This window comes from Pseudophryne corroboree, chromosome 2 (assembly GCF_028390025.1).
Source record: "Pseudophryne corroboree isolate aPseCor3 chromosome 2, aPseCor3.hap2, whole genome shotgun sequence".
NCBI lineage: Eukaryota > Metazoa > Chordata > Amphibia > Anura > Myobatrachidae > Pseudophryne > Pseudophryne corroboree.
In genome coordinates, this window is record NC_086445.1 from 968780293 (window position 1) to 968804294 (window position 24002).

Sequence of the window (24002 nt, forward strand, 5' to 3'; positions counted from 1 at the left end):
CTTTCCTGCAAGGGTTTTAAAGTGTATTTATCTGTATAAGGTGTATAAGTATTGATAAGGTGTACGCACTGCGGGTACTTTATACCGTCAGCGATACTTAAGGTTTAAGGTATAACATCGATTGCAGTACTTTGCTGTTAAGGGTTTAAAGTGTAATCATATCATTGCATTGTATCATTAACAAGGTTTAAAAGTTATCAATTGTGTGTGCGCACGCTGTGTGTACTCTGTACACTCAGCGCGGCGTGTGTATGCCAAGTACGTACCACGTGCGGGACTCTGTACGCAAATAGCGTACAAAGTGCGTAGCACGTTTATTCAGTCTAGCGGCCATAGCGGCTCCACGGTAATAGTGTATCTAGAGGTATAGCTTTTCGGTCTAAGATAATATCAGCATTATCAGGCTCATACTGTGTGGTGTAGTGTGATTTTCAGCTCATACGGTGAATTATGGTTCATACCATGTGGCGTAATGTGAATTTCATCTCATACCATGTGGCATAATGTATATTTTGGCTCAAACTGTTTAGCATACTATACATTTTGACTCATACCGCGTGGCATAATGTGAATTTTGGCTCATACTGTGTGGCACAATATATATTTCGGCTCATACTGTGATGCGTAATATGCATTTTTACTCATACAGTATGGCGTAATATGAATTTTGGCTCATACAATGTCACGTAATGTGAATTTCGCCTCCTGCTGCGTGGTGTTAATTTCAGCTCATACTGTGTGGCATAATATGCATATTGACTGTGTGGCGTAATGTGAATTTCGGCTCATACTGTGCGGCATAATGTAAATTTCAGCTCAAACTGTGTGGAGTAATGTGAATTTCGGCTCATACTGTGTGATGTAATGTGATTTCGGCTCATACTGTGTGACATTATGTGAATTTCGACTCATACTGTGTGGCATAATGTTAATTTCAGCTCATACTGTGTGGAGTAATGTGAATTTCGGCTCATACTGTGTGGAGTAATGTGAATTTCGGCTCATACTGTGTGGAGTAATGTGAATTTCGGCTCATACTGTATGCGGTAATGTGAATTTGGCTGTGTGGCATAAAGTGAATTTCGGCTCATACTGTGTGGCGTAATGTGAATTTCGGCTCGTACTGTGTGGCGTAATGTGAATTTCGGCTCATACTGTGTAGCGTAATGTGAATTCGGCTCATACTCTGTAACGTAATGTGAATTTTGGCTCATACTATGTGACGTAATGTTAATTTTGGCTCATACTGTGTGGGGTAATGCGAATTTCGGCTCATACTGTGTGGGGTAATGTGAATTCGGCTCATACTGTGTGGTATAATGTAAATTTTGGCTCATACTGTGTGGCGTAATGTGAATTTTATACAAAAATGTGTAATGCGCTTGATGTATAAATATTAAGATTTAAATTGTCAAAAATGAATATAGAGGTGTCTGCTTGTATCAAATTCAACACACATGGAACTTGCTAGTATATTTAAATAAAAACAAATTTATTAACACATACATTTAAAACCAATATATATAGAAGCTCAGGCACACTAATAGAACGTTCAAATTTCTTTGCCACTTTATAGTTGGAATTGAAACAGTGTAGCTTGTAAGCTGCCACACAGACCTGTCTGGTCTATTGAATCATTGAACAGATTGCAACAGTTACTACAGCCTTTAAGGAAGTCCCGAGCTGTGACGGGACGAAACGCGTTGACGTCATCCCCTTGCTCAGTCTGCACACGCACAGATTGCTGTCTGTTGAATCCGCATTTAGCGGTCACTTTGGGACCAGCCTTGGAGCTTCCTTACTGGTACGCCAGGTTAGCAAACCTCCGGAGCGTCCGTATCCGCCCGCCAGGACAGTAACATCTGCACCGTGATAGTGCCGGCGGCGGACGTTGTGAAGATACTCCCGTGACTCCTGCGCTGCAAGACTGAACATTCCCGCAGGTCGGGTAATTATAACCAGCAGCACTTGCTCTGCACTGGGACGCCAGTAGCATAGAGGACGGGAGCTACAATGTTTCTTTAAAGGCTGTAGTAACTGTTGCAATCTGTTCAATGATTCAATAGACCAGACAGGTCTGTGTGGCAGCTTACAAGCTACACTGTTTCAATTCCAACTATAAAGTGGCAAAGAAATTTGAACGTTCTATTAGTGTGCCTGAGCTTCTATATATATTGGTTTTAAATGTATGTGTTAATAAATTTGTTTTTATTTAAATATACTAGCAAGTTCCATGTGTGTTGAATTTGATACAAGCAGACACCTGTATATTAATTTTTGACAATTTAAATCTTAATATTTATACATCAAGCGCATTACACATTTTTGTATATTTCTTGTCCTTTTTGTTTGGGGGAATTGGCTAACCCTCAGTGGTTGCAGCTGATGTATATATAATTAATTTATTTTTAATTATTTGCGCCAGGAGTTGGAGTGGTTAAACACTCTAAATAAGTAATGTGAATTTTGACTCATTATGTAAGGCATAATGTGAATAAGGGCCAATACTGTCAGTAGCTGGTGAGCACGGGGACATGTGTGACAAATGCTGGTGTCCTGCGGAGGAGGGGTCTGATAGCATAAAAAGAGGCAAATGTGGATCCAATGGCACATGTGTAAATTTTAACTTTACTTGTGTTATATTAAAACTCAAATGTTCGGCCCCCTAGATCTACCGTTCTTTTCAGAGTGGCCCACTCTAAGTCAGGGTGTAGGTGCTGGGGAATGCAAGCTGTGCGGTGTGTGTATGTGGGGAGGGGTGGGGGGATTGGGGAAGGGGATATTTTCACCTTGTGGAAAGGACCTGGATTTGAAATTAGATGAGGGTGGAATTTCTCTTCTGCCCTTAAAGCATGTTAATGTTTTTTTGAATCTCCATTTGTGGTAGGGCATTTTGTCTTATTTATGCTGCCTCGTACCCTCGCGGGCTCGCTTCGCTCACCACGCTTCAGGTCTCTCTTTCTGTGCCCCTTGTCTCTCCCTCTGCACCTGGTCTGTCTGTCTCTCCCTGCCCTCTCCCTCTTTGCCCTTGCCTCTCTCTCTCTCTTCTTCTGCTCCTGGTTTCTCTCTGTCACTGCATCTGATCTCGGTCTGTCCCTGCTCTCCCTCCACCCCTGGTCTGTCCGTCTCTCTCCCTCCCTCTGCCCCTGGTCTGTTTCTCTGTCTCCCTCTGCTCCTGGTCTTTCTCTCCCTCAGCCCCTGGTCTCTCTCTTTCTGCCTATGCCCCTAGTGTGACTCTCCCTCTACCTGCTGTTCTCTTTCTCTCACTCTGCCCATGATTTCTCTCTCTCTAATCCTCTGCCCCAGGTCTACCCCTCCCCCTCTCTGATCCTAGTATCTCTCTCTCCCACTGCCCCAGTTGCTCTCTCTGCCATGGTCTCTATCTCTCTGCTCCTGGTCTCTCTCTCTCTATCACTGCCCCTGGTCTCTCTCCCTCTACCTTGGTCTGTCTCTCTCTCCCTCTGCCCCTGGCCTGTCTTCTATCTCTCTGCCCCTGGTCTCTCTCTCTCTATCCTTCTGATCCTGGTCTCTCTCTCTCTCTCTCTCTCTCTCTCACTGACCCTGGTCTCTCTCCCTCTACCCTGTTATGTCTTCTCTCTCTCTGCCCCTGGTCTCTCTCTCACAGTTACTTAGCCTATTCCCCTAGTCTGTTTCTCCCTCTACCTGCTGTTCTCTTTCTCTCACTCTGCCCCTGATTTCTCTCTCTCTATCCCTCTGCTCCTGGTCTCTCTCTCTCCCACTGCCCCGGTCACTCTCTCTCTGCCATGGTCTCTCTCTCTCTATCCTTCTGATCCTGGTCTCTCTCTCTCTCTCACTGACCCTGGTCTCTCTCCCTCTACCCTGTTATGTCTTCTCTCTCTCTCTGCCCCTGGTCTCTCTCTCACAGTTACCTAACCAAAAAGTGAAACCATGCCCCTTGCCAGTCGACCATGCCCCTTTCTGGAGCACGCAGGGATCATTTTTTTTATTGGGGGGGCGCCATTCTTCATCTTGCCCTGTGCGCCAAAGACCCTAGTTACACCTCTGCCTGTACCGCACTGCAGAAAATAAATATAAAGTATAATAATTGTCCCTGATGTAAACAAGTTGACTTTGGCCAGAGGCAGTTCATTTGCTTCATCTTGACTGTATCACATTATTGTCAGGACTGAGATCGTGGAGATCACCAAGTCCTGATGCAATGAGCTCCCCTAACACTCCATGGGGGTCATTCTGACCTGAATGCTTGCTGCAGTTCTTCACAGCACAGCGATCAAGTCAGAACTGCGCATGCACCGGTGCCGCAGTGTTCCGTCACATGGCTGACAGCCAATGGCTGTCATTGCGTAGCGATCGCCTCTGCCTGATTGACAGGCAAAGGTGGTCGCTGGGTGGTCGGGGTGGCACAGCGGTGTTTGCCCGTCATTTTGTGGGTGTGGTGCGGCCAACGCAGTCGTGGCCGGACCATGCAGGAGGCAAGCCGTCACACGCAGCCACTGTGAGACAGGCAGTGACGAGTAGCTCCCGGCCAGCATGCAAAAGCTGTGCTGGCCGGGAGCTACTCCTGAAGAAAAAAAGCATCGCCACTGTGCGATGCTTTTGTACTTCAGCGATGGGGCAGGGAATGACATGCGGGGCGGACTAGCCCTGTGCTGGACGTGCCCCCACATGTCAGTGTGCCTGATCGTAGCTGTGCTAAATTTAGCACAGCTACGATCAAGTCAGAATCACCCCCTATGACAATTGTGCATTCTCAGCAAGACAAACTACCACACACTTAGTTAGGTCACCCCCTGCTTCTAGCAATAAATAACATTTCTCCAGACTGGGTTCTGGAGTGTATATGAAATAGGCTAATAAAGAACAATTCATTTCTAAAGTACAATGCTTAGTTACAGAAATGTTGTAAAGAAACAAAAGGGTTACAGGATACACAGATAAACATTTAGTAATTTCTAGATAAAAATGAGAAACTATGTATCTTATTGTGGTCGGAAGGAATGGCAGGAAAGGCAGGTACAGGCTTCAACTTATACCCCTTTTCCACTGGTGATGCAGGTCACAGCCGGGAGCCTGACATGGGTGCTACTCAGCTGCGACCCGCATCAGAACCCCCTTTCCCATTGCACTCACCAACCCGCTGTATTGCTGGGTTGGTGGCGCGGCAGGGGCGGCGCTGGGAGATCACATGATTTCCCAGCACCGCCCTTCCATACACAGTGTGAACGGGAGCCATGTCGCATCGACACGGCTTCTGTTTACACTGCACAGCTTACCGGTTTGATTGAGCCGTTTCCTCTAGCAAAAAACACGGGTAAATCCGCGTACCCGTGCATTTACCCGTGTTTTTTGAGCTAGTGGAAAAGGGGTATTAGAAATTGATCCCCCAGACACAGAACAAAAGACTCTCATACCTTTTCTCAGCTTACTGTACCTCCCACCCCATAGATGATGTCATGTCCAAGACTCTGATGACTGGCTGGTTTTTATAATTAACTAAGGGTCTATCCCAGAACTGCACACGTAACTTTTAACATACAGTAATTACAATTAACTGTACATAACTTCCCCAGTGTGATTACTACACAAAATATGTTATGCTCAAATTAATCTGCATTATTTAAGATGCTGTATAAATTTAGACACAATTGTTTTGTGATGTGTGATTGGTTAGATACCGCATTACTCCAACAGTATAAGTCATAGTGATTCCTAAAGTACACCTAACCTCTGTATAAACTTCAGATATATCCCTTGGGAGTAGATTTACTAAAGCTTCTAAAACAGACAGGTAGTGGGGTTGCCTAGAGCAACCAATCAGATTATGTCTATCATTTTCTAGAATGCAATAGGGAAATGATAGGTAGAATCTGGTTGCTATGGGTAACCACCACTTGTCTGTTTTAGAAGCTCTAGTACATCTACCTCTAGGATTTGGGTATTTTGGGGATCCCTAGCTGTTGGAAGTCCATGCAACTGAATGTGCAAAGCTTATTCTACCCACTGTGTTAGTGTCTGTGTACACAGCCTTTATCATTAGGGTCTGATTTATGAATGAGTTTTATGATACGCAACACATTCTAAAACTTGTTGCATGTGATAAATGGTGCTCCAGCCAATTAGCTCCTGTCATGTGTTTGAAAAATGACAGTTGGCAGCTGATTTAGTGGAGCACCATTTATCATATGTTATGAGTTTTAAACTTCATCGCATATGATAAAACTTGTTAATAAATCAGCTACTTAGATGCTCAATTTTTTATGAGTGATAAAACTTGCGAATGATAAAACTCGTTGCATATGGTAAATGGTGCTCCAGACAATCAGTTCCCAACTGCCATTTGTTCAGCTCACAACTGTCATGTGTTTGAAAAATTACAGTTGATAGCTGATTAGCTGAATCACAATTTATCATACACAACAAGTTTTAACATTCACAACGAGTTTTATCACTCGATAAATGGGCTCCTTATTAGTATCTGAATGTCTGTCAGCCCCAAGCTTGGTGTAAATTATCTGCATGAGGAGTCGGATTACCGTGTGACTGCTACAAAAATACATTTTCATACATTTCCTATGGAAACAATCTTTACCGTGCGACTCAGTACTCCCCACCCAGCTTCTGCCCATTTTACACAGACCTGTTACAGCTTGCAAGCACACACATGCAGAGATACATATGACACCTAATTTGAGGCACTCACAAAGCATAATTTTGGACAATGATGTATAAGCAGATTCCATGCCAGAACTACGCTGTCGTCCGACTAGGTCTTTGAGTTTTGAGCAGTCTTTGTCTACATATAATGGAACCAATATACATGACTAGATAAGCAGAAATTCACTGGGAGCAAGTAGCACCACAGGGCTGCCATAAGAAATTGTGGGGTCCAGGACTGACAAAATAAAACATTTCTATGCACACATGGAGCACCACCATATTATGCACCTTAAACCATATTAAGTCTCCACAGTTATGCCCCAGTCACCATATTATGCCCCACACAGTAATGCCTCTGACACAATATTATTCCCCCCACATTAATGCCCTTGTCACCATATTATGGCCACACAATAATTATTCAAGTACCTGCTCAGTGTCAAGGGTACTGCTCATTGTCAGGGGTTCTATTTGTTGTCAGGGGATTCCTTCTACCCTCCCACCAGTCGCTGCTGCTGTGGGTCTGCTGCTGAGGGTCTGCTGTCTGCCTCTTTCCTGCTACATGCTTCAATCTATTGAAAACGTCCCTCCAGAAATGGTGGAGACAGAATTTCAAGATACTAAAGGGCTGTCCCTCTGTGGCGGTGGCCATTATGGGAGGGACAATTTCAATTAAAAAAAAGCATGAGCGGCCTGGGCGCTCCCCTCTTTGTCAGAGAGGCAGGGCGCGGGACAGCTGTGCCCCCAGTACCCCCCTGATGGTGGTCCTGGGCACCACTGAAGCATGAATCTTACAAACAATTCTGCAACTGTTTACCTTCACTGTGTTTAGGTGCCACTTAAATGTTAGTCATGGGAAGGGGAATACATGTATTTGATTGGGTCACCCACTGTCATAATTGATTATTTGGGATGTAGTTAATATACTGGCTGTCAGGATCCCAGCGTTCAGGATCCCAAAGTTGGTAAAATGCAGGCAGTCGGACTACCGACTGCCCCAAAGTATTCCAACTTGGGTGGTGGATCCACGCCACCACCCGAGGGAGAAGAGAACCCATGGTGAGTGAAGCGTGTCCTTGAGGGGACTCACTATGCTCGCTTCTGGTATTATGTCTGTCTGGATCCTGACAGCCGTCATCCCATCAGCCAGGGTATCATACTGAACCTGATTATTCTTTTTGAATGTCCAGCAGATTAAGAGGAGACCTTAGGTGGCCCTTTTAGAAAAGAAAATTTAGAAGGGCTGGTTGACATTAATTGTGTAAATTCACCATTGCCAATCAATGTATGGTGAGGTGGGTGTGGCTTAATGACATGATTGTCTGCCCATTCCTGGTATAAAACCCCACCAATCTCTAATTTTTGAATTGCACCTCTGCATCTTGTGGGCACGAGGCAGAAAAATAAGACAAGAATGTTCATTGTGCGTTGAGTTTTACTTCAGAATCAAGGCACAATTAGCATACCTACCAAGCTCATAATTCAGCAAAGCTATTGCCTATTGTAGCATGCACAAAGAGATCCAATATATTTGGCAGAATACAGTAAGTGTAACAGAAATAAGTACATGTGTTAGATAACTCAACTCTACAACTCTTGGACTATTTTCCTTTCCTTAACAGAAAATACCATAGAGAAAGACTTAGGAGACAGAGCAGAGCCAGATTATGGTAAGAAACTACAGTATAAAGCCTTCCAGTTGTACGGCAAATATCCAGACACCAGACAAAAGGAGTAACTCAATTATAAAGGACATTTTTATGGTAGTATATAAAGATGGAAAAATAATCTAGTAGAAGATAATAATAATGGTGCATGGTTCTGAAATGTTCCCTTCTGTTTCATTGTAATTTGATTTCCAGACATGATGCAATGTTACCGTGCACATATCATGAATTCAGATGTTCATAGTTTGCTTATGTACTTAGACACATACATGTATTAAACATATGTTTCGCTAAAGTAAGAGGTAAATAAGAAGCTGACTGGAAAAATGTCATCAGGGCATGTTACACTCATTTATAGAGCAGATGTTTATGTAACAAAGGTCATTCAAGACCATTTAAAATGGATGACTGAAAAGGTAGCACAAAAGTGTTTTCACAGTAGGGGCTTATTTATTAACCTTATAAAAATCCCTATCTCTTTGCATGATTAATTTACACTGGAGAAAGCTGACATATCTCTTCAGAGGCTACCAACATGCTTTTGCCCTCAGTAGACCCTGCCAATGAAAAGATTTGCCGGACTTCTTCAGCAAAAGAAATAGGCATTCAATTAACAAAATTCTTTGGGCCTAATTCAGCATGGATCGCTATTCAGAGAAATTGCAGTTGTCTGTAAGTAGAAAGGCGCCACCCCAACAAGAAGAAAAAACGCCCTGTGCAAAATTGTGAATGCATTTTAGATCACTATCTTCTCGCAGATGCATACGCAATTCCCAGAACATCGAAGAATCTTTGCCATCTGAGCAGATGTGAGTACTGTAGATCTGAGGCTGCCACTAATCTGCAACTGAGATGGCCTGGAAGTGATCTGCACTGATGTCAGAGACCCTCCCCCAAATCACCTGGGCACACCTGCGTTTTTTCTAACAAACCCAAAAAATGGCTATTACCCCTCATGCGTATGCAATGCAAATGTTATGCATGCACAGTCGTTCAATGATCGCTTGATTTGTGATTTCTCTGAATAGCGATCAATGCTGAATTAGGCCCATTATTCATTATTTATATTTTCTTTTTTCTAGAGATGTGTGGTTCCACTCTCCAGAAACTTGAATCCACGTGAATTTTGTGGTTCCAACCCAACCAAAACCTGGTTCAAATCTCCCGGGGAGATCTGAGCCGAGTGCCCTTTCAGATTTTCCATGCAGTTTGGATTTCAGATTTTAAATCCAAATTTTGGGTTTCGGATTGCAAAAAGTACATGTTTCTATCATTTTTTATTGATTTTTTTTGGACTATCAATTTTTTTAAAATTGTTTTTAAACCGAGCCAAAAGCCGAATCCAAACCAAAACACTTGAGGATTTTTTTTTGTCAAAACCAAAACCAAAACAATGATTAATTAGAACTAAAACCAAAATCAAAACAAGGGAGTCAGCGCACATATCTACTTTTTACCAATAAAAAGTGCATCAAAACATTCAGTTCCTCTGCGTATGCATGGACCGGCTAGCTGTGTTATGCATGTACATACAGATGTAGTCACACTCATCGTTGCTGCTGCTGCACCATGCATGGGTCCTAGTTGCACCATAAAAATAGTGCAGGTTGGCAAAGTAAGGCATGATAAGGAACAATAGGTTCCACAGCATGCAATACATAGCTTCACCACTGGGTGGCGATTGCTCCACTTATGAAAACTACAGTACAGTGTTGAATAGGAGGGTATGGATATGGCACTGTAGAATGCTGTACAATGTATCAAGCCCTGACAAGTGAGTCAGTGCACAGTAATTACAGTAGTACTTGTTTTAGTACAATAATAGTACAGGGCAGATTATGAAGTCACTGGAATGGCAGGTACCCATTGACAACATGCCTTACAACTGAATGCTCCCCTGGTGAGCTATTTAATATGATCCTACATTAAATAGAAATGGGAACACAGAAAGGTTTTCTCAGTGTCTCCAATGCTCACAAAGAAAAGTACAGTTGAGAGTTCTACACAGCTCTCTAAAATAGCAAAAAGTCATTACAGTCAGCGATGTAGTTGAGACACACAGCACTATAAAAAAAATTACAATGAGCGACATCACTATGTCACTGCAGGTTTCAGTTACCTGTCTCTGTGGTTCTCATGGCATAGTGGTATCACCGATAGTTACCATGTCTGTGAGCTATGGTTCGATTCCCGCAAAGTACACACTTGTATTGTATATGTGTAAAAAGTAGCTTCCACAGCTTTTTTCTAATTTTCCCAAAACAAGTTCTGTCGCGCTTCATATAGATATACAGTCAAAATTAGATAAAAGCTGTGAATGCTACTTTTTATACAGATATACAAGTGTGGCTTTTCAAATCACGAGAGTCTTATCTTTATGAGACTGAGTTTATGTACTTCTTCCCGGGCCTCCCCATTACTTTATAAGGCAGCCTCCCCCACCCACTAATCCCACCCCTGTGGACTTGTTATTTAACGGACTGTGGGGGTCATTCCGAGTTGATCGCATGCTGCAACTTTTTGCAGCCCATGCGATCAACTAGACGCCGCTATGGTGGAGTGTATTTCTGTATAGCAGGGTTGCGATCACTTGTGCAGGCCTGCTATGCAAAAAAAGTTTTGTGTAGAACAAGACCAGGGTAATTTACTTACCCTGTGCGATGAATCCAGCGTTGCAGGTCCCGGAACTGACAAGAAAGAAAAGAAAAAATTGGCTGCGCTTATAGTGTTGTTAATAAGCCATATTTATGGAGAGCTGACAAACGAAATATATGAAATATATTTATTAAAATAATAACACACCAATAAAAACTGTTGTACAATATATAGAAACATTATAAAATTGTATATACTCTGAAAAAACCATAAATGTATTTGATAAACAGTATCCACAAATTAAGGTGATTATACCAATATATAGAGTATTAAATCAGTGCAGATATAGATTTGTAATACTGTTTAAAAAATGTATCATTACTATGGCTGCTTACTAAAATTGTATCACTTCAAGAATTTATCTTGGTAACAAATAATCTTACTATAAGTGCAGAGGCAACATGCACTCTATAGCTAGTGAAACGTAGAAGTCCCAACAGTAGGTAGAATAACAGTTATTGATAGTGTATAATTACCTCTCCTGGGGCTATGAACACCGAGCGTCCTCGGTGGAGTCCACTATAGCCCACTAATTGATTGAAAAAGGAAAGGAAGTGAGCTGAATTGCTCTAACAGAGACTGCTACTGTGTAATGACCGGCGTCTTTATGATAGTTACCAAGACATTCATGTGATCTCCCGAGGGCTGGAGAAAGTCCTTTAAATGCCCACTTGAATGAAGGAGAAAAGTATAATGTCCAGTATTCCCAGTCAGAGGTGCTGCTAGTGGCCGCTGTTAGCTGAGTGCGCCGTGCAATGGCGCTGGACGGGGCTGCCGTTGATTGCAAGAGGAATCATCTAATGGCTGTGAGCGCCGTATGATAGCGCTGGCCGTAGCCGCCCTTAATTGCAAGGGGAGTCCTCTGTTGGCTGAAGGCGCCGTGCAATGGCGCTGGCCGGAGCCGCTGTTAGTTGCAGAAGTTCCACCAAAGTGATGACAGCCACTGGAAATGAAGAAAAGGCGCTATGCAGTAGCGCTAGCCGGAGCAGCCTCTATTGATTGGAGGAATCTTCTATTGAGTAGCGGCATGGCGCCTTCAGCCAACAGAGGACCTTCCGGGTGCAGGGGGGAGGAGGAGGCGCTAGGGACAGCCTGCTTCCTTGTTCCCGGCAGCTGAGGAGAGGGAGAGTCCAGGGAGGTGACGGAGACCCCCCGCACACCACCTCACAGGTATCGCGGGTGCCTCCGTCACCGCATTGCGATGTTGATCGCATATGTTAGTACATATGTGATCAACATCGCTGTGATGGATGGCGGGTCGTGGCGATGTATGTTAATACATCCCGCCCAAAGTCACAGATGAAGCACAACAGAACTTGGCATGAGAAAATGTTGTGGCCGCTGCATCATTGAACTGCGTATACAGATTCAGAATCATTCACACACAGGTGTACAAGCATCACACATCAAATGTATCAGTATGATCTAGCAAAGTAGTTATGTCTCTGTTAGTTGTTTTATTTATACAAAAAAGATGGAAATTTTGAATGAGAAAAACGCTTAGCATGGGTGAATCGTCCTGGACCTGTGGCGCTGAGAGGGGTTGTTTGGCGCGACTGAAGCTACAATGTATAAGTCCCGGGTGCTGCATGGATACTGAAGTACACACCGCTGCTGATCCCTGGGGGAACCAGCCAGCACATATATTACATATAGCATAACATATATGCGTAACATAGTCCCCCTGCACTGTGATGAGGACACAGGACTGTGTACACTTCAAGCTTTTCATAGAAACCTTACTCAGTGCTTCAAAATCTGAGACTTTGAATGTGCAAAAGCATTTTTAAAGAGTGTTGCCAAGCTTTTTTATAATTCCATTTATCGAAGAATATCATAGTAACTGTACACATGTACAGGGTATGCCGCACCAGATACCTTTTATGGCCCTAGGCAGTACCCAGCTTTGGAGTCTGGACCACCTCCTGTCCCCGATTTTTGTAAAACAATAAAAAAATAAAAAACTGCAACACACTCATTGAAACAGTTTATGATAATATGCACCCCTCAATGCCCACTGAGCCCTAGGCATCGTGTCAGACTGGGGCAAGAAGGACCCACCAGGGAATGCAGTGATACGGGCCCATGTTTAGGGGTGTGGCCAGTTTGCAGAGGGGGTGTGAAAACTACCACAGAGGTTTGGCTAACCATTAGAGAGTGCCTGGTCTGGGCCCATTTATATATATTCATAGTAAATACTGCTACTGTATGCATAATAATGTACCAGAGTAATTATGGCAGTGCACTGAAGAAAATAAGCAGTCGTCATGCACAGTATAATATAACATATATATATAATGTATAATTCAAGAGCTCTGTCTGAAACCTGGTCCCAAGAAGAAGAAGAGGTGGGCACCCAGCCAGTGGGGTACACCGGGGGTTTCCCTGTGGGCAAGTCCAACACTGCCTACTAGGTAGGTAACTATATTGCCTAATAAATGATCGAGCTGTCTGTGCCACTAGGCTGGTAGGCTGGGGGAGACATGGATGTACTGGGGGTGACAGAGATGCATCTGCTGTAGGTATATACAGACATCACCTTAAACACAGCAGAAAGACTCAACCCATAATAATAATAATAATAATAATAATAATAATAATAGTACAAAACAACAATAAAACCAATAATAATATAAATAACAATAACTTTTTCTTGTGATTTCCAGACCCACTGTCTCCTGTGACAACTGACACACCATTTGCAACAGAGCGGCCAGAGGACTCGTCTCGTGTAGTCCTGGCAGAAACAGGTGATTTATTTGTATTAACATGAAACCACTCAGCTAAAATTCATTTGTGAGGGCGGACGGCTTACTTTATTTTCCAATAAGACCAGCAGCATGCAGTAAATATTCCCGTAATATAGTTGTCAAGCTGAAGAAAACCAGCAGCGTGTGCTGTATTTCAAAGCAGTAATTAAGGCTCTGAGAGTAGCCGATCATTTATTAATTATCAATACTTTGAAATGCTGACGTAAATACGTTTATATTGTTGTTTAAGCAGAGAACATTGTATATGAAATGTAAACTGTGACCGTGTAATACTCAATACATTGATTTCTCTTCTCTGTTTATCTTGCTGTATTCCAGGAATAATGCCAAATTTAATCTATGTTATTATACCTACCATCCCATTGCTGCTGCTGATACTGGTGGCTTTCGGAACCTGCTGTTTCCAAATGTTGCATAAAAGGTAAAGTTGACTCTTCCACAATTGTGCATCATAACACTGGGTATTAATATTCCAAGTGAGAGTTTTCGCTCTTAGGGGCCGATTCAGACTTGATCGCTGCTGTGCGTTTTCGCAGGGGTACAAAGCGGATCACCGCTCAACAATGGGTTTGTGCGATGGATTCGTTCGCACGGGCGATCGCAAGGAGATTGACAGGAAGAAGGCGTTTGTGTGTGTCAATTGACCGTTTTCAGGGAGTGTTTGGAAAAACGCAGGCGTGTCCATACGTATTGCAGGGAGGGTTCCTGACGTAAATTCCGGTCCCGGACAGGCTCATGTGATCGCAGCGGCTGAGTGAGTCCTGGACAGCGCAGAAACTGCACAAAATCTGTTTGCACAGTTCTGCTACACATGCGATCACACACTTGCACAGCTAAAATGCAAGCCCCCTGTAGGCGGCGACTATCCAATCGCAGGGCTGCAAAAATCGTTGCCCAGCGATCAGGTCTGAATTAGCCCCTTGGTTTAATATACTGAGATATCTATAGTTAAATCCAGTGACACATTTCTACATTTTTGTTATGGGCATATGTTATGATCAGGGAATGAATGGAATATTTGCAATATGCCAAACAGGCACATGATAGGACTAAAGGCCCCCATACACCTAATGATTGATTGCCCGTTCCTCCAAACAGATCGGAAATGCTGATCTGCCAGTTGGAAATGACCATCGATGAACGCCAATCCTTCTGAGGATCGGCTAAATTCTATATATAAATAATGACCGAGTTCCTAATCACAATCTTATTTTGATCATGATCTGCAAATCTGTGAAATTCAACATGTTTGATTTCACTGATCTAACAACCCCAGCATCTGGGGATCGCTGAATTGCGACAATCCGTTAGTGACGTATGGGGCCCTTAAATATTAGCCTAGTCCTGTCTGAGGATGATGATCCAAGGAAATTACGAGAATCTGTAGTCTCTGTGTCTTATTTTCTGGGCAACGGGATATACCTAAATTAACTGGTTAGTTTATCACAGAAGATCAGCAATTAGACTTACAACAGGACATGCTCCACCCACCGCTGCCAAACTTTGTCAGGCCGCACCTTCGGGCGGGTCTTCCTGGGATTGATGCTGTCAAAAGGCTGGCGCTGAGGAGAATAATCTGCCTCCTTCTCTGCCCCATCCCGGCTCTGATGCTGCCCTGCTCAGTGCTGTAAATCCTGGGACAACAGGCCAAGCTCCGCCTGCTGAATGTTAAATATGTAAGGTTTGCAGGCAGACTCTATTCCAAAGGGCCCTAGGTCTCCTTGCTTAGCTTCTCGCTCTCCTTAGGAGTGTTTAGGGGTGGCAGTTGTTGTGGCTCCCCTTTTTGAATAATGGACTGCTGTGCAACTGCCACTGTCAAGGAAGTCCAGGAACAAAGCATTGTGTCCTACCCCCTCCACGACTTGGTATTGCCGACACCATGCATTCTTTATAGCCCCGGCTGGGTAGGCTGTCTTACCTCTCCCCTATGAGGGGGGAATTCCCAATAATGATCTCACCCCTTTTAACCCCTTTGAAGGTGGAATTTTGAAAAATCCCTTATTAGTGGGTGCCTACGTCACAAAAGCAAGCTACAGTACTGTCAAATGTAAATGTGAATTTCCTAGTATCAAAATAGGATATGCTGTGTTCAGTTGGGATTGAAATGCGGGCGGATGGATGCCGGTGATCAGAATACTGACCATGGCATCATGGCAGTCACAATCCTGACAGGGGATGGTAAGTATACTTACCTTCCCCCAAAGGACCCCTCACCCTAACCCACCCTTCTTGTAGCCTAAACCTACTCCCCTTCCCCCCCACAGCCTAACCCTAACCCTCCCCGGTGGTGCCTAAACCTAACCTTCCCACCTCTGCAGCCTAACCCTCCCCAGGGGTGTCTGAACCTAACCCAACCTCCCTGCAGGTTAACCCTTAACCCCCATCCCTCAGCTTAACCCTAACCCTCCCCCTGTAGCCTAAACCTAACCCTCTCCCCGACCCCCATGTGGCTTACCTCTCTGGCAGCCTGGCAGTGACTCAATCGGGATTCTGGGTGTCAGGATTTCGGCTCCAGCAATCATTGTCAGGATTCTGGCATCAGGATTCTGACAGCCGAGTTTTCTGACCACTGGGATCCTGACCGGATCCCGCTATGCCTTCCTCTTCTGAACCTGCTGTTATCCTGATGCTTATCCCCCAAAGTATTGAGTCTGTAGTTTCCCATCACTTGAAGGCCAAAAACAGTAAGTGACGTTTGTCCCAACCCAAGTTTTGCAGAGCTCAAAGACGGCAAGATAGGGAGTACTCTTTGATAATATCGCTTATACTCATAAACAACATTATTGGTTGATAAATTTGTGACCTTTAATATTAAAAACAATTCTCAAAAAATGCAAAAAAAAAAAAAGAAGTGATTTCTATATTTAATTGGTATTTAATCAAATCTATGCAGAATGGGAAGATTATATGTTGGATTTTAGCGACATTACTATCAGAGTTGATTTTTGGCATATCCCCATTGAAATGGGTGTATTTGGGGGGATATGACACAAATATTCCATGATAAATAGTTTCCATAGTCTCATCAAATACAGTGTGTAACTCTGCATCAGCGCAGTAACACAATTGTGAAGTGCAAAATACAGAATGTGCACATAGGGGGTCATTCCGACCCGATCACTCGCTGCAGTTTGTTGCAGCGCAGCGATTAGGTCGGAACTGTGCATGCACCAGCGCCGCAGTGCGCCGGCGCATGGCAGCCGTAGGTGCCTAGTGATCGTCTCTGAGACAGAGGCGGTCGCTGGGTGGGAGGGGGCTGAACGGCGGCATTAAGCCGCTGTTTAGGGGAAGCGGTCCGGCCAACGCAGGCGTGGACGGACCGTTGGGGGGGAGGTCCGCGGTGGCTGCGTGATGTCACACGCAGCCGCTGCGGGCCGGGGAGCAGAAAAGTAGCTCCCGGCCAGCACGCTAAAGCTGCGCTGGCCGAGAGCTACACTTGAAGTGCAAAGGCATCGCCGCTGTGTGATGCCTTTGCACTTCTGCGGGGGGGCCGACACTGACATGTGGGGCGGACTAGCCCTGTGCTGGGCGTCCCCCCGCATGTCAGTGTGAATGATCGTAGCTGTGCTAAATTTAGCACAGCTACGATCAACTCGGAATGACCCCCATAGTTTTGCCACTGCTGGGATATACTGTATTACAGAGGAACTTTATAAAAAAGTTATAGCTGTAGAAATGACACTTTTTAAAGTTTATTAAATCAGATAGACTCACTATTCACTATTTTATGCAGACATTTATTTAAATAATTGCAAAGAGTAACTCCATATAACCCAATAAAAAAGGGCAGTGGCAGCGCTGTATCTCCTAACCAGTAGTTAGGAACATTGAACAATGAAAATAATATTCTGCCGTGTGTAATTACAATAAACATAATAATTCATAGTATTCTATAGGTTGAAAAAAAAATCAAGGATTAAGTATCCTAGAATAAAAGTTATTGTATATAAAAATAAACTTGCTTAAAGTATCCTACATACTTTAGAATGACTGAAAAATCTGAGGCCGATGCATCACAGCCAGGGGTTAAAGTGAGGGGGAATGAGGTGGAACTGGGTTCCCCCACCTCTAATGGTAGGGGGAACTAGTTCCACCATCTTCATTTCCCTGCACAGTAATTCCAACAGAAAAACCTGCCCCATCACCTATGTCAATAGATGTGTTACTAATAAGTAGCAGCCACCTCCCCCTTCCTCAGGTCCTGGTGGCTCAATGGTCCTCTATCTACATCCCACCCCTCCTGGTACTCACAAATGCTATGTCTGTTGGACAGCATTCATCCCCTCCTCAGGGCCCGGTAACTTCCTTTTCCATCATGGCGTATGTGAGGTCATGCTGTCACCGCTGCTGAAGTGAAGAGGAGCCATGAAGAGGAGCAGGTTCTGTGCATCTTGAAGTCAAGATGAGAAGGGGCTGGAGTGACAATAGAAGTGGGGAAGCTGCTGGAGGGATACAGGGCATGGAGCTGCTGGAGGGACACAGGTGGTGAGCTGCTGGCGTGACAGAGGCAGAGATGTGTATAAGGGGCACTACTATTGTGGGCATTATGTGTAAGAGGCACTACTTCTGTGGGAATTCTGTATATAAGTGGCACTACTACTTTGAGCATTATGTTTAAGGGGCACAACTACTGTGGGCATTCCATATATAAGTAGCATTACCACTGTGGGCATTTTGTGAATAAGCGGTACTTCTGTGGCCATTATGTGTATAAGTGGTGCTACTGTGGTCATTTAGTGTAAGGGGCACTATTACTGTGGGAATTGTGTATAAGGGGCACTATTGTGGGTACTGTATGTAAGGGACAATACTGTGTGGCATAACATGTATAGAGGGTACCACTGTGTAGTGCAATGTGCATAAAGGGCACTACTGAGTGATGTAAACTGAATAAGGGGCATTACTATGTGGTGTTATCTGAATAAAATTGTGCTACCGTGTTGTGCAATTTGAATTGAAAATACTATTATGTGACCATGTTGCTTCTTTGTGAGATTAATGTCCCCATATAAAGTATGGGAAGTAGGCACTGATTTATGGTTTGCAGGGGGGTGTCAAAAACATTAGCACTGGCCCTGGCTCCGCTTAATGTGAGGGGGGATGGGGTGGCGGGTGGCTGAGTAAATGAGTTCTACCACCTCTCCATGACCACTTTAAGCCCTGGTCATAGCTCTTCGTTTACAGATTCGGGGGGGAAATTACTTAGAATTGTGTTTGGAAGACTATACAAATCGTCCATATTTGCCCTTTATCACCCCAAAATGCCAGAACAAAAATCGTACACTTACTAACAAGTGTTTTAACTTACGGAATGTCTTTCGATGGTGTATGTAGTTGAATTTTGGCGTGTGCGATTTGTGTCAATTTTGCGGTTTTCTCCTGGAAGTCGCTTTAGAAGTCGCACTTGAATGCAATATACTGTGAGTAGCAATACATTTGCAATAGAATGCCTCAGAAGTCACATGCCAGTACAAACCAACTCATGCCTCGATTTTCATCTTAATTCTCACCACGAGTTGCCGAAAAACGTCAGAATCCCCAAACACATTCTGACCTGCTGATTCCTCTGTTCTGTTTCTTGGTCATGGGCCCTTTCAGTTGGGTTGGGTCTGATATGACGGCGGTCAGAATACCGAACGTGGCATCCTGATGATGAGAATCCTGGCAGGGGCAAGATTAGTATACTTAACTTTCAGCAATGCCCTCCTAACCCTCACCCCTCAGCCTACACTTACCTCTCCCACACTCCGCAGCTTACCTCTCCTGCGGGCCAGCAAACACTCGTTCGGGATCCCAGCGGTTGGAATTCCGTTACTCGGATTGTGATCCCAGTTGGGATGCCAGCGCCGGCATTCAATGTCAGGATTCCGGCGTCAGTATTTCGACTGCTGGGATCCCGGCCGCTGGGATCCTGACCGGATCTCCTTTCAGTCAGCTTGTGTAGGCCACATGAAATCACTGCCTGCATCCAGGCCACACCAAATCCTACCTCAGTCATGGTTGAGAGCAGAAAGTGCTGCTGGTAACTTAACGGCTTTTATTAGCACTGTAATTGATTTAGTCTTAATTATAATGCTCTTTACATGGTGCTCTTTGGAAGTGGTGCATTGTGGTGCGATTTATGTGCATTTTGGTGGAGCAGGAGCTTTGGATGGGACTTAGGTAAAAAAAGTGGTTTTCACATGTCCACCACCTCAGTGATTTCGTGCATTGAGGTGTGATTTTGATGCGATTTTGGGTGCAGATTTGAATGATTTGCAGAGATGATTCTTAGTAAATTTGCGATTTCCATTGATACCAATGTTATTTTGACATTGTTTGTACCGATGGTGGTTTGCTACGATTTGAAGTGCAAAGTCGCATATTGCTTACTTTTTTTTTACATTTTTGCTAAATTGTAAATGCCCCTTTCTTATTTCTGTATCATCATTATCATCTTTTCCCACAGTCCATTCAAAAAGCCACAGATAGAAATTGATGATGATGATGATGATGATGATGATGATGATGATGCTCTCTCTACAATGTACAGTACATCAAAGTTTTCCAAACTCCACCATTACATTCCAGGTTTTAAGGATATCCATGCTTGAGCACAGATGACTTAATTAGTAGCTCAATTTGATTTAACCATCTGGTCTCAAGCATGGATATCTTAAATCCTGGACTCTAATGCTAGAGTTTGGGAAATATACATTCTTTGTTTTCTTTAAGCTACCATTAATGGTTTACAACTTGATACAGTAAGTGTCACATGACTACCATATCATATGACATATTAATAGAAGTGGGATGTATCAAGCCTTGGAGATAGCTATAGTGGAGTATTTGCCCAAACCAACCTATAAGTTTTTGTCATTTCAAAGACTGAGCTACATATATGACAGAAGCAGAGTAATTTGTGATTACAGATTTAAATGGATTCAGTATGATATACTGATTGACGGGATGCCAACGGTCAGAATACCGACACCGGCATCTCAACCATCAGAATACCGTCAGCCCCCCAAAAAGAACCCTATCCCTACCCTGCCCAATAACCTGGTGCCTAACCCTAACCGTCCTTGGTGGAGCCTAACCCTAACCCTCCCTTTCCCGCTGCCTAACCCTAACCTCCCCTTGTAAGTGCCTAACACTTCACCCCCTCTTCGGTACCTAACTACCCCCTTCCCGCCCCTGCACCCTAACCCCCTTCTAATGCCTAAACCTAACCTCCCCCCTGTGAGTGTGTCCCGCTAAAAGAACGTTCGCGATTCCTGGCGACGGTATTTTGACACCAGGATCCCAATCCCCGTCAGGATTTTGATGCCAGCACTATGCCGCCGGTTGGGATTCCAGCGTCGGTATGTCGGCCACCAGGTTCCCGTCCGGCGGCATTGTAACTACATCCTCTTTAAATGATATTAGTATATTGTATAGTTTATTGTATATTATGGTACTAGTATAGTATGGTATAATGTTTCCTACATTTCTATTTCATTTATAGCAAAGAACGTTCAAAGACCAGCCCTACTCAGTCTACATTGTGGATTTCAAAAGCCCCAAGAAGCGATATAACTATGGAGGTTTAGCAAAACAATGACTTCACTTATCACCAAAATGCAAGAAAAATATATCAGACTTATTATTTTTTTTCCCCGGATCACTAAACTTTAAAGCTTCAGCTTGGAATGACTCTTTCATGGCATCAGCATTCAGTTCAGCAACAAGAACTAATGGCTCCCCCTTGAGGCACATTTTAAGAACAATTTTGTAATACTCATGTCTGATTCATAAGTAAACTGGAATCCGTGTCTTGCTACATTATGAAAAATAATAAAATAAAAAATATATGCTTTTTTTTGCTGGTTGAAACTCTTCAATTACCATGCAATTGAGGAAATGGACAATTTCTCTTCCAATTTAAATGGAGAAATGTTAGGTATGTTTGACATTGTTTGCAATAAGAATGATCGATTTGACTATAAATGTTCTGACTCCTCCTGTATTGTACTTTTTTTGATGTACATTAAAGTGTATTGCTATGGATGTTTATTGTTAAAAACTAATTTATCTTTGCATAAAGGTTTGATAGAAAAATACACATTTAATGTTTACCTGTCTGTCTTTATTACATTACAGGATGTGAAGACTGAGTATTGTCAGAATCTATATATACTGATAAAATATATTACATTGCTTGGGGACACAGGAAAACGCTTTACCATTTTAAATATAAAGCGCATCTGCTATACAATCTTACCTTATCTGCCACCGTATACTGTACATTTAAACTGTTTTGTATTGTTGCAATATTCATTATTTTTTATCTTTAAATGATTACCTTGTTCTGTCTGGGAACATACTGATTCTCTGACATCACAACACCTACTCTTTCAAACAAATGGTAATACAGTAACTAAAAAAAATTGATGGAATGTTAAATGGGAAGATTTATGTAAAAGACTCTGGGGAAGATTTATCAAAGCAGAGGGAGAGATGAAGTGGAGAGAGATACACTACCAACCAATCAATCAGCTCCTAACTGTAATTTTTCAAACACAGCCTTTAACATGACAATTAGTAGCTGATTTTGTAGTACTTTATCACTCTACACTTTGGGCCTAATTCAGATCTGATCACAGAAGCAAATTTGTTAGCTAATGGGCAAAACCATGTGGACTGCAGGGGAGGGGGCAGGTCTCTGAAAAAATGGCTGCCGCATTTTTTTCGGAGACTTGTGCATGCGCTGTAGACTCTGGCACTATGCCAGAGTCTCTAGTGCTCAGACAGAGCGCTAACAGTGTTGCTGCGGCTGCCAGCTACGGGACGGTAGAGGAGAGGGCCCACACCCGGAGACTGCACACGGGTCCCCTCCTCTCTAGATACGCCCCTGAATATAACCCACCCAAATCTAACTCTCTCTGCAAATGTTATATCTTCGCCCCCCTGCAGTGCAGTGTTTTGCCCATTAGCTTACAAATTTGCTGCTGCGATCAGATCTGAATTACCTCCTTTATCTCTCTACAACCTAAGAGAAATCTCCACTTCTTACTGTTGAACTGAAGATGAGTGGCTATTTTGTTCTTCACACCTAAACAAAAAGCTATTGAATCTCAAATTCTCTATGGTACAGCCCATTTGCTATGAATCTCCTTCAAAATATGGATGGTCACAGACTATGAATGGGTAGTGACCATCCACACCAATGGTAAGTAGTTTGGATGTCGACCGATGGTGATCATCGCCATGTAGATCATACATTGACCGTGAACTGCACAAGCGTGACCACGGTTTGCACGTGTGTTTCGGGAGCCATCAACAAATCAACCATCAAGTTTTCCTCCTGATGGTTAAAAGCTAGCAAACATCAACGGATAAGCCATCAATGGCCATCCCTACTACAAAAATCACCATGCACTCGGTTCCTGCTACTCTCTGCTATTGGGTCACAGCTTGTCCATAACTGGAAATACTCCATTCCCAAGAAAGAGCTCATCCTGGCTCATGGGGTAAGCAAAGTACCAGCTGCTGCTGAAGCTCCTCTTGAAAGCTCCTACAGTTTGACCAGATTAATCGCTATTAGCATCAGCCAGTGTGACATCTTCCAAATCTGTTTTTGCCTCTTCTCTCCGACATGGCTGCAAGCTCCATTGGTCTCAGTACTTGGGGTTCAGGTTTCCCTCCCTGATTAAATGGGCTGCAGAAGCCATCAGCCATTAGACATCACAGAGGCATCTAGAGGTTGGGTTCATATTATGAGCAAACACAAGTTCAAAGGAAAGTAATACATATAAGGTGCACATAGCTGAGCTTAGCACTACATTTTCAATTTTAATCGGAATTTTTCTTTCTCATTAATCAGTTCTGAGAGAATTCTTGGTTATTAAGGAATTACTCGCCCCATTAGCTAACTACAGGGCTTATAAATCTGGAACCCCTTTTGATTGATGCTCTCACCATGCCTCTGACACTAGTTGAATACTGTTAGCATTGCAAGGGTAAACAGGTTACTGATTGGACAGTTAGATGCAGGGCAGTGATGTTTTTCATCTGATAATGTGTACCTGCAATTGACCTGGTACAAGTGTGTCTGATGAGTGATGATGCGACCAACCCAGATGCACCACGTATTATTACAGCATTATTACAGAATCTATACAAGCTCTCAGTCCTTGCACATTCGGATGCAAGAATGTTAATCTGGGAAGGACCTTGTAATAGCATTTGTATAAAGTCTCAGATGTGACTGCAGTAGAAGACAGACACGGAAAAGGAATCAGGCCCATAG

The 24002-nt window shown here is 43.5% G+C and overlaps 1 protein-coding gene across 2 annotated transcripts in view; it reads left to right on the plus strand.

Moving 5' to 3' along the window:
- CHODL (chondrolectin) overlaps positions 1 to 21755 on the plus strand; it is a 208523-nt gene extending 186768 nt beyond the window's left edge. Inside the window, exons 4-7 of one of the 2 annotated variants that reach the window (XM_063950488.1) lie at positions 8262 to 8309; positions 13628 to 13711; positions 14051 to 14153; positions 21219 to 21755. In XM_063950488.1, coding sequence (XP_063806558.1) covers positions 8262 to 8309; positions 13628 to 13711; positions 14051 to 14153; positions 21219 to 21303 — 320 coding nt within the window. In that variant the 3' untranslated portion in view covers positions 21304 to 21755. The remainder of the gene's footprint in view (positions 1 to 8261; positions 8310 to 13627; positions 13712 to 14050; positions 14154 to 21218) is intronic. The other variant, XM_063950494.1, reaches the window with a different exon arrangement.
- The last annotated feature ends 2247 nt before the right edge of the window (positions 21756 to 24002 follow it).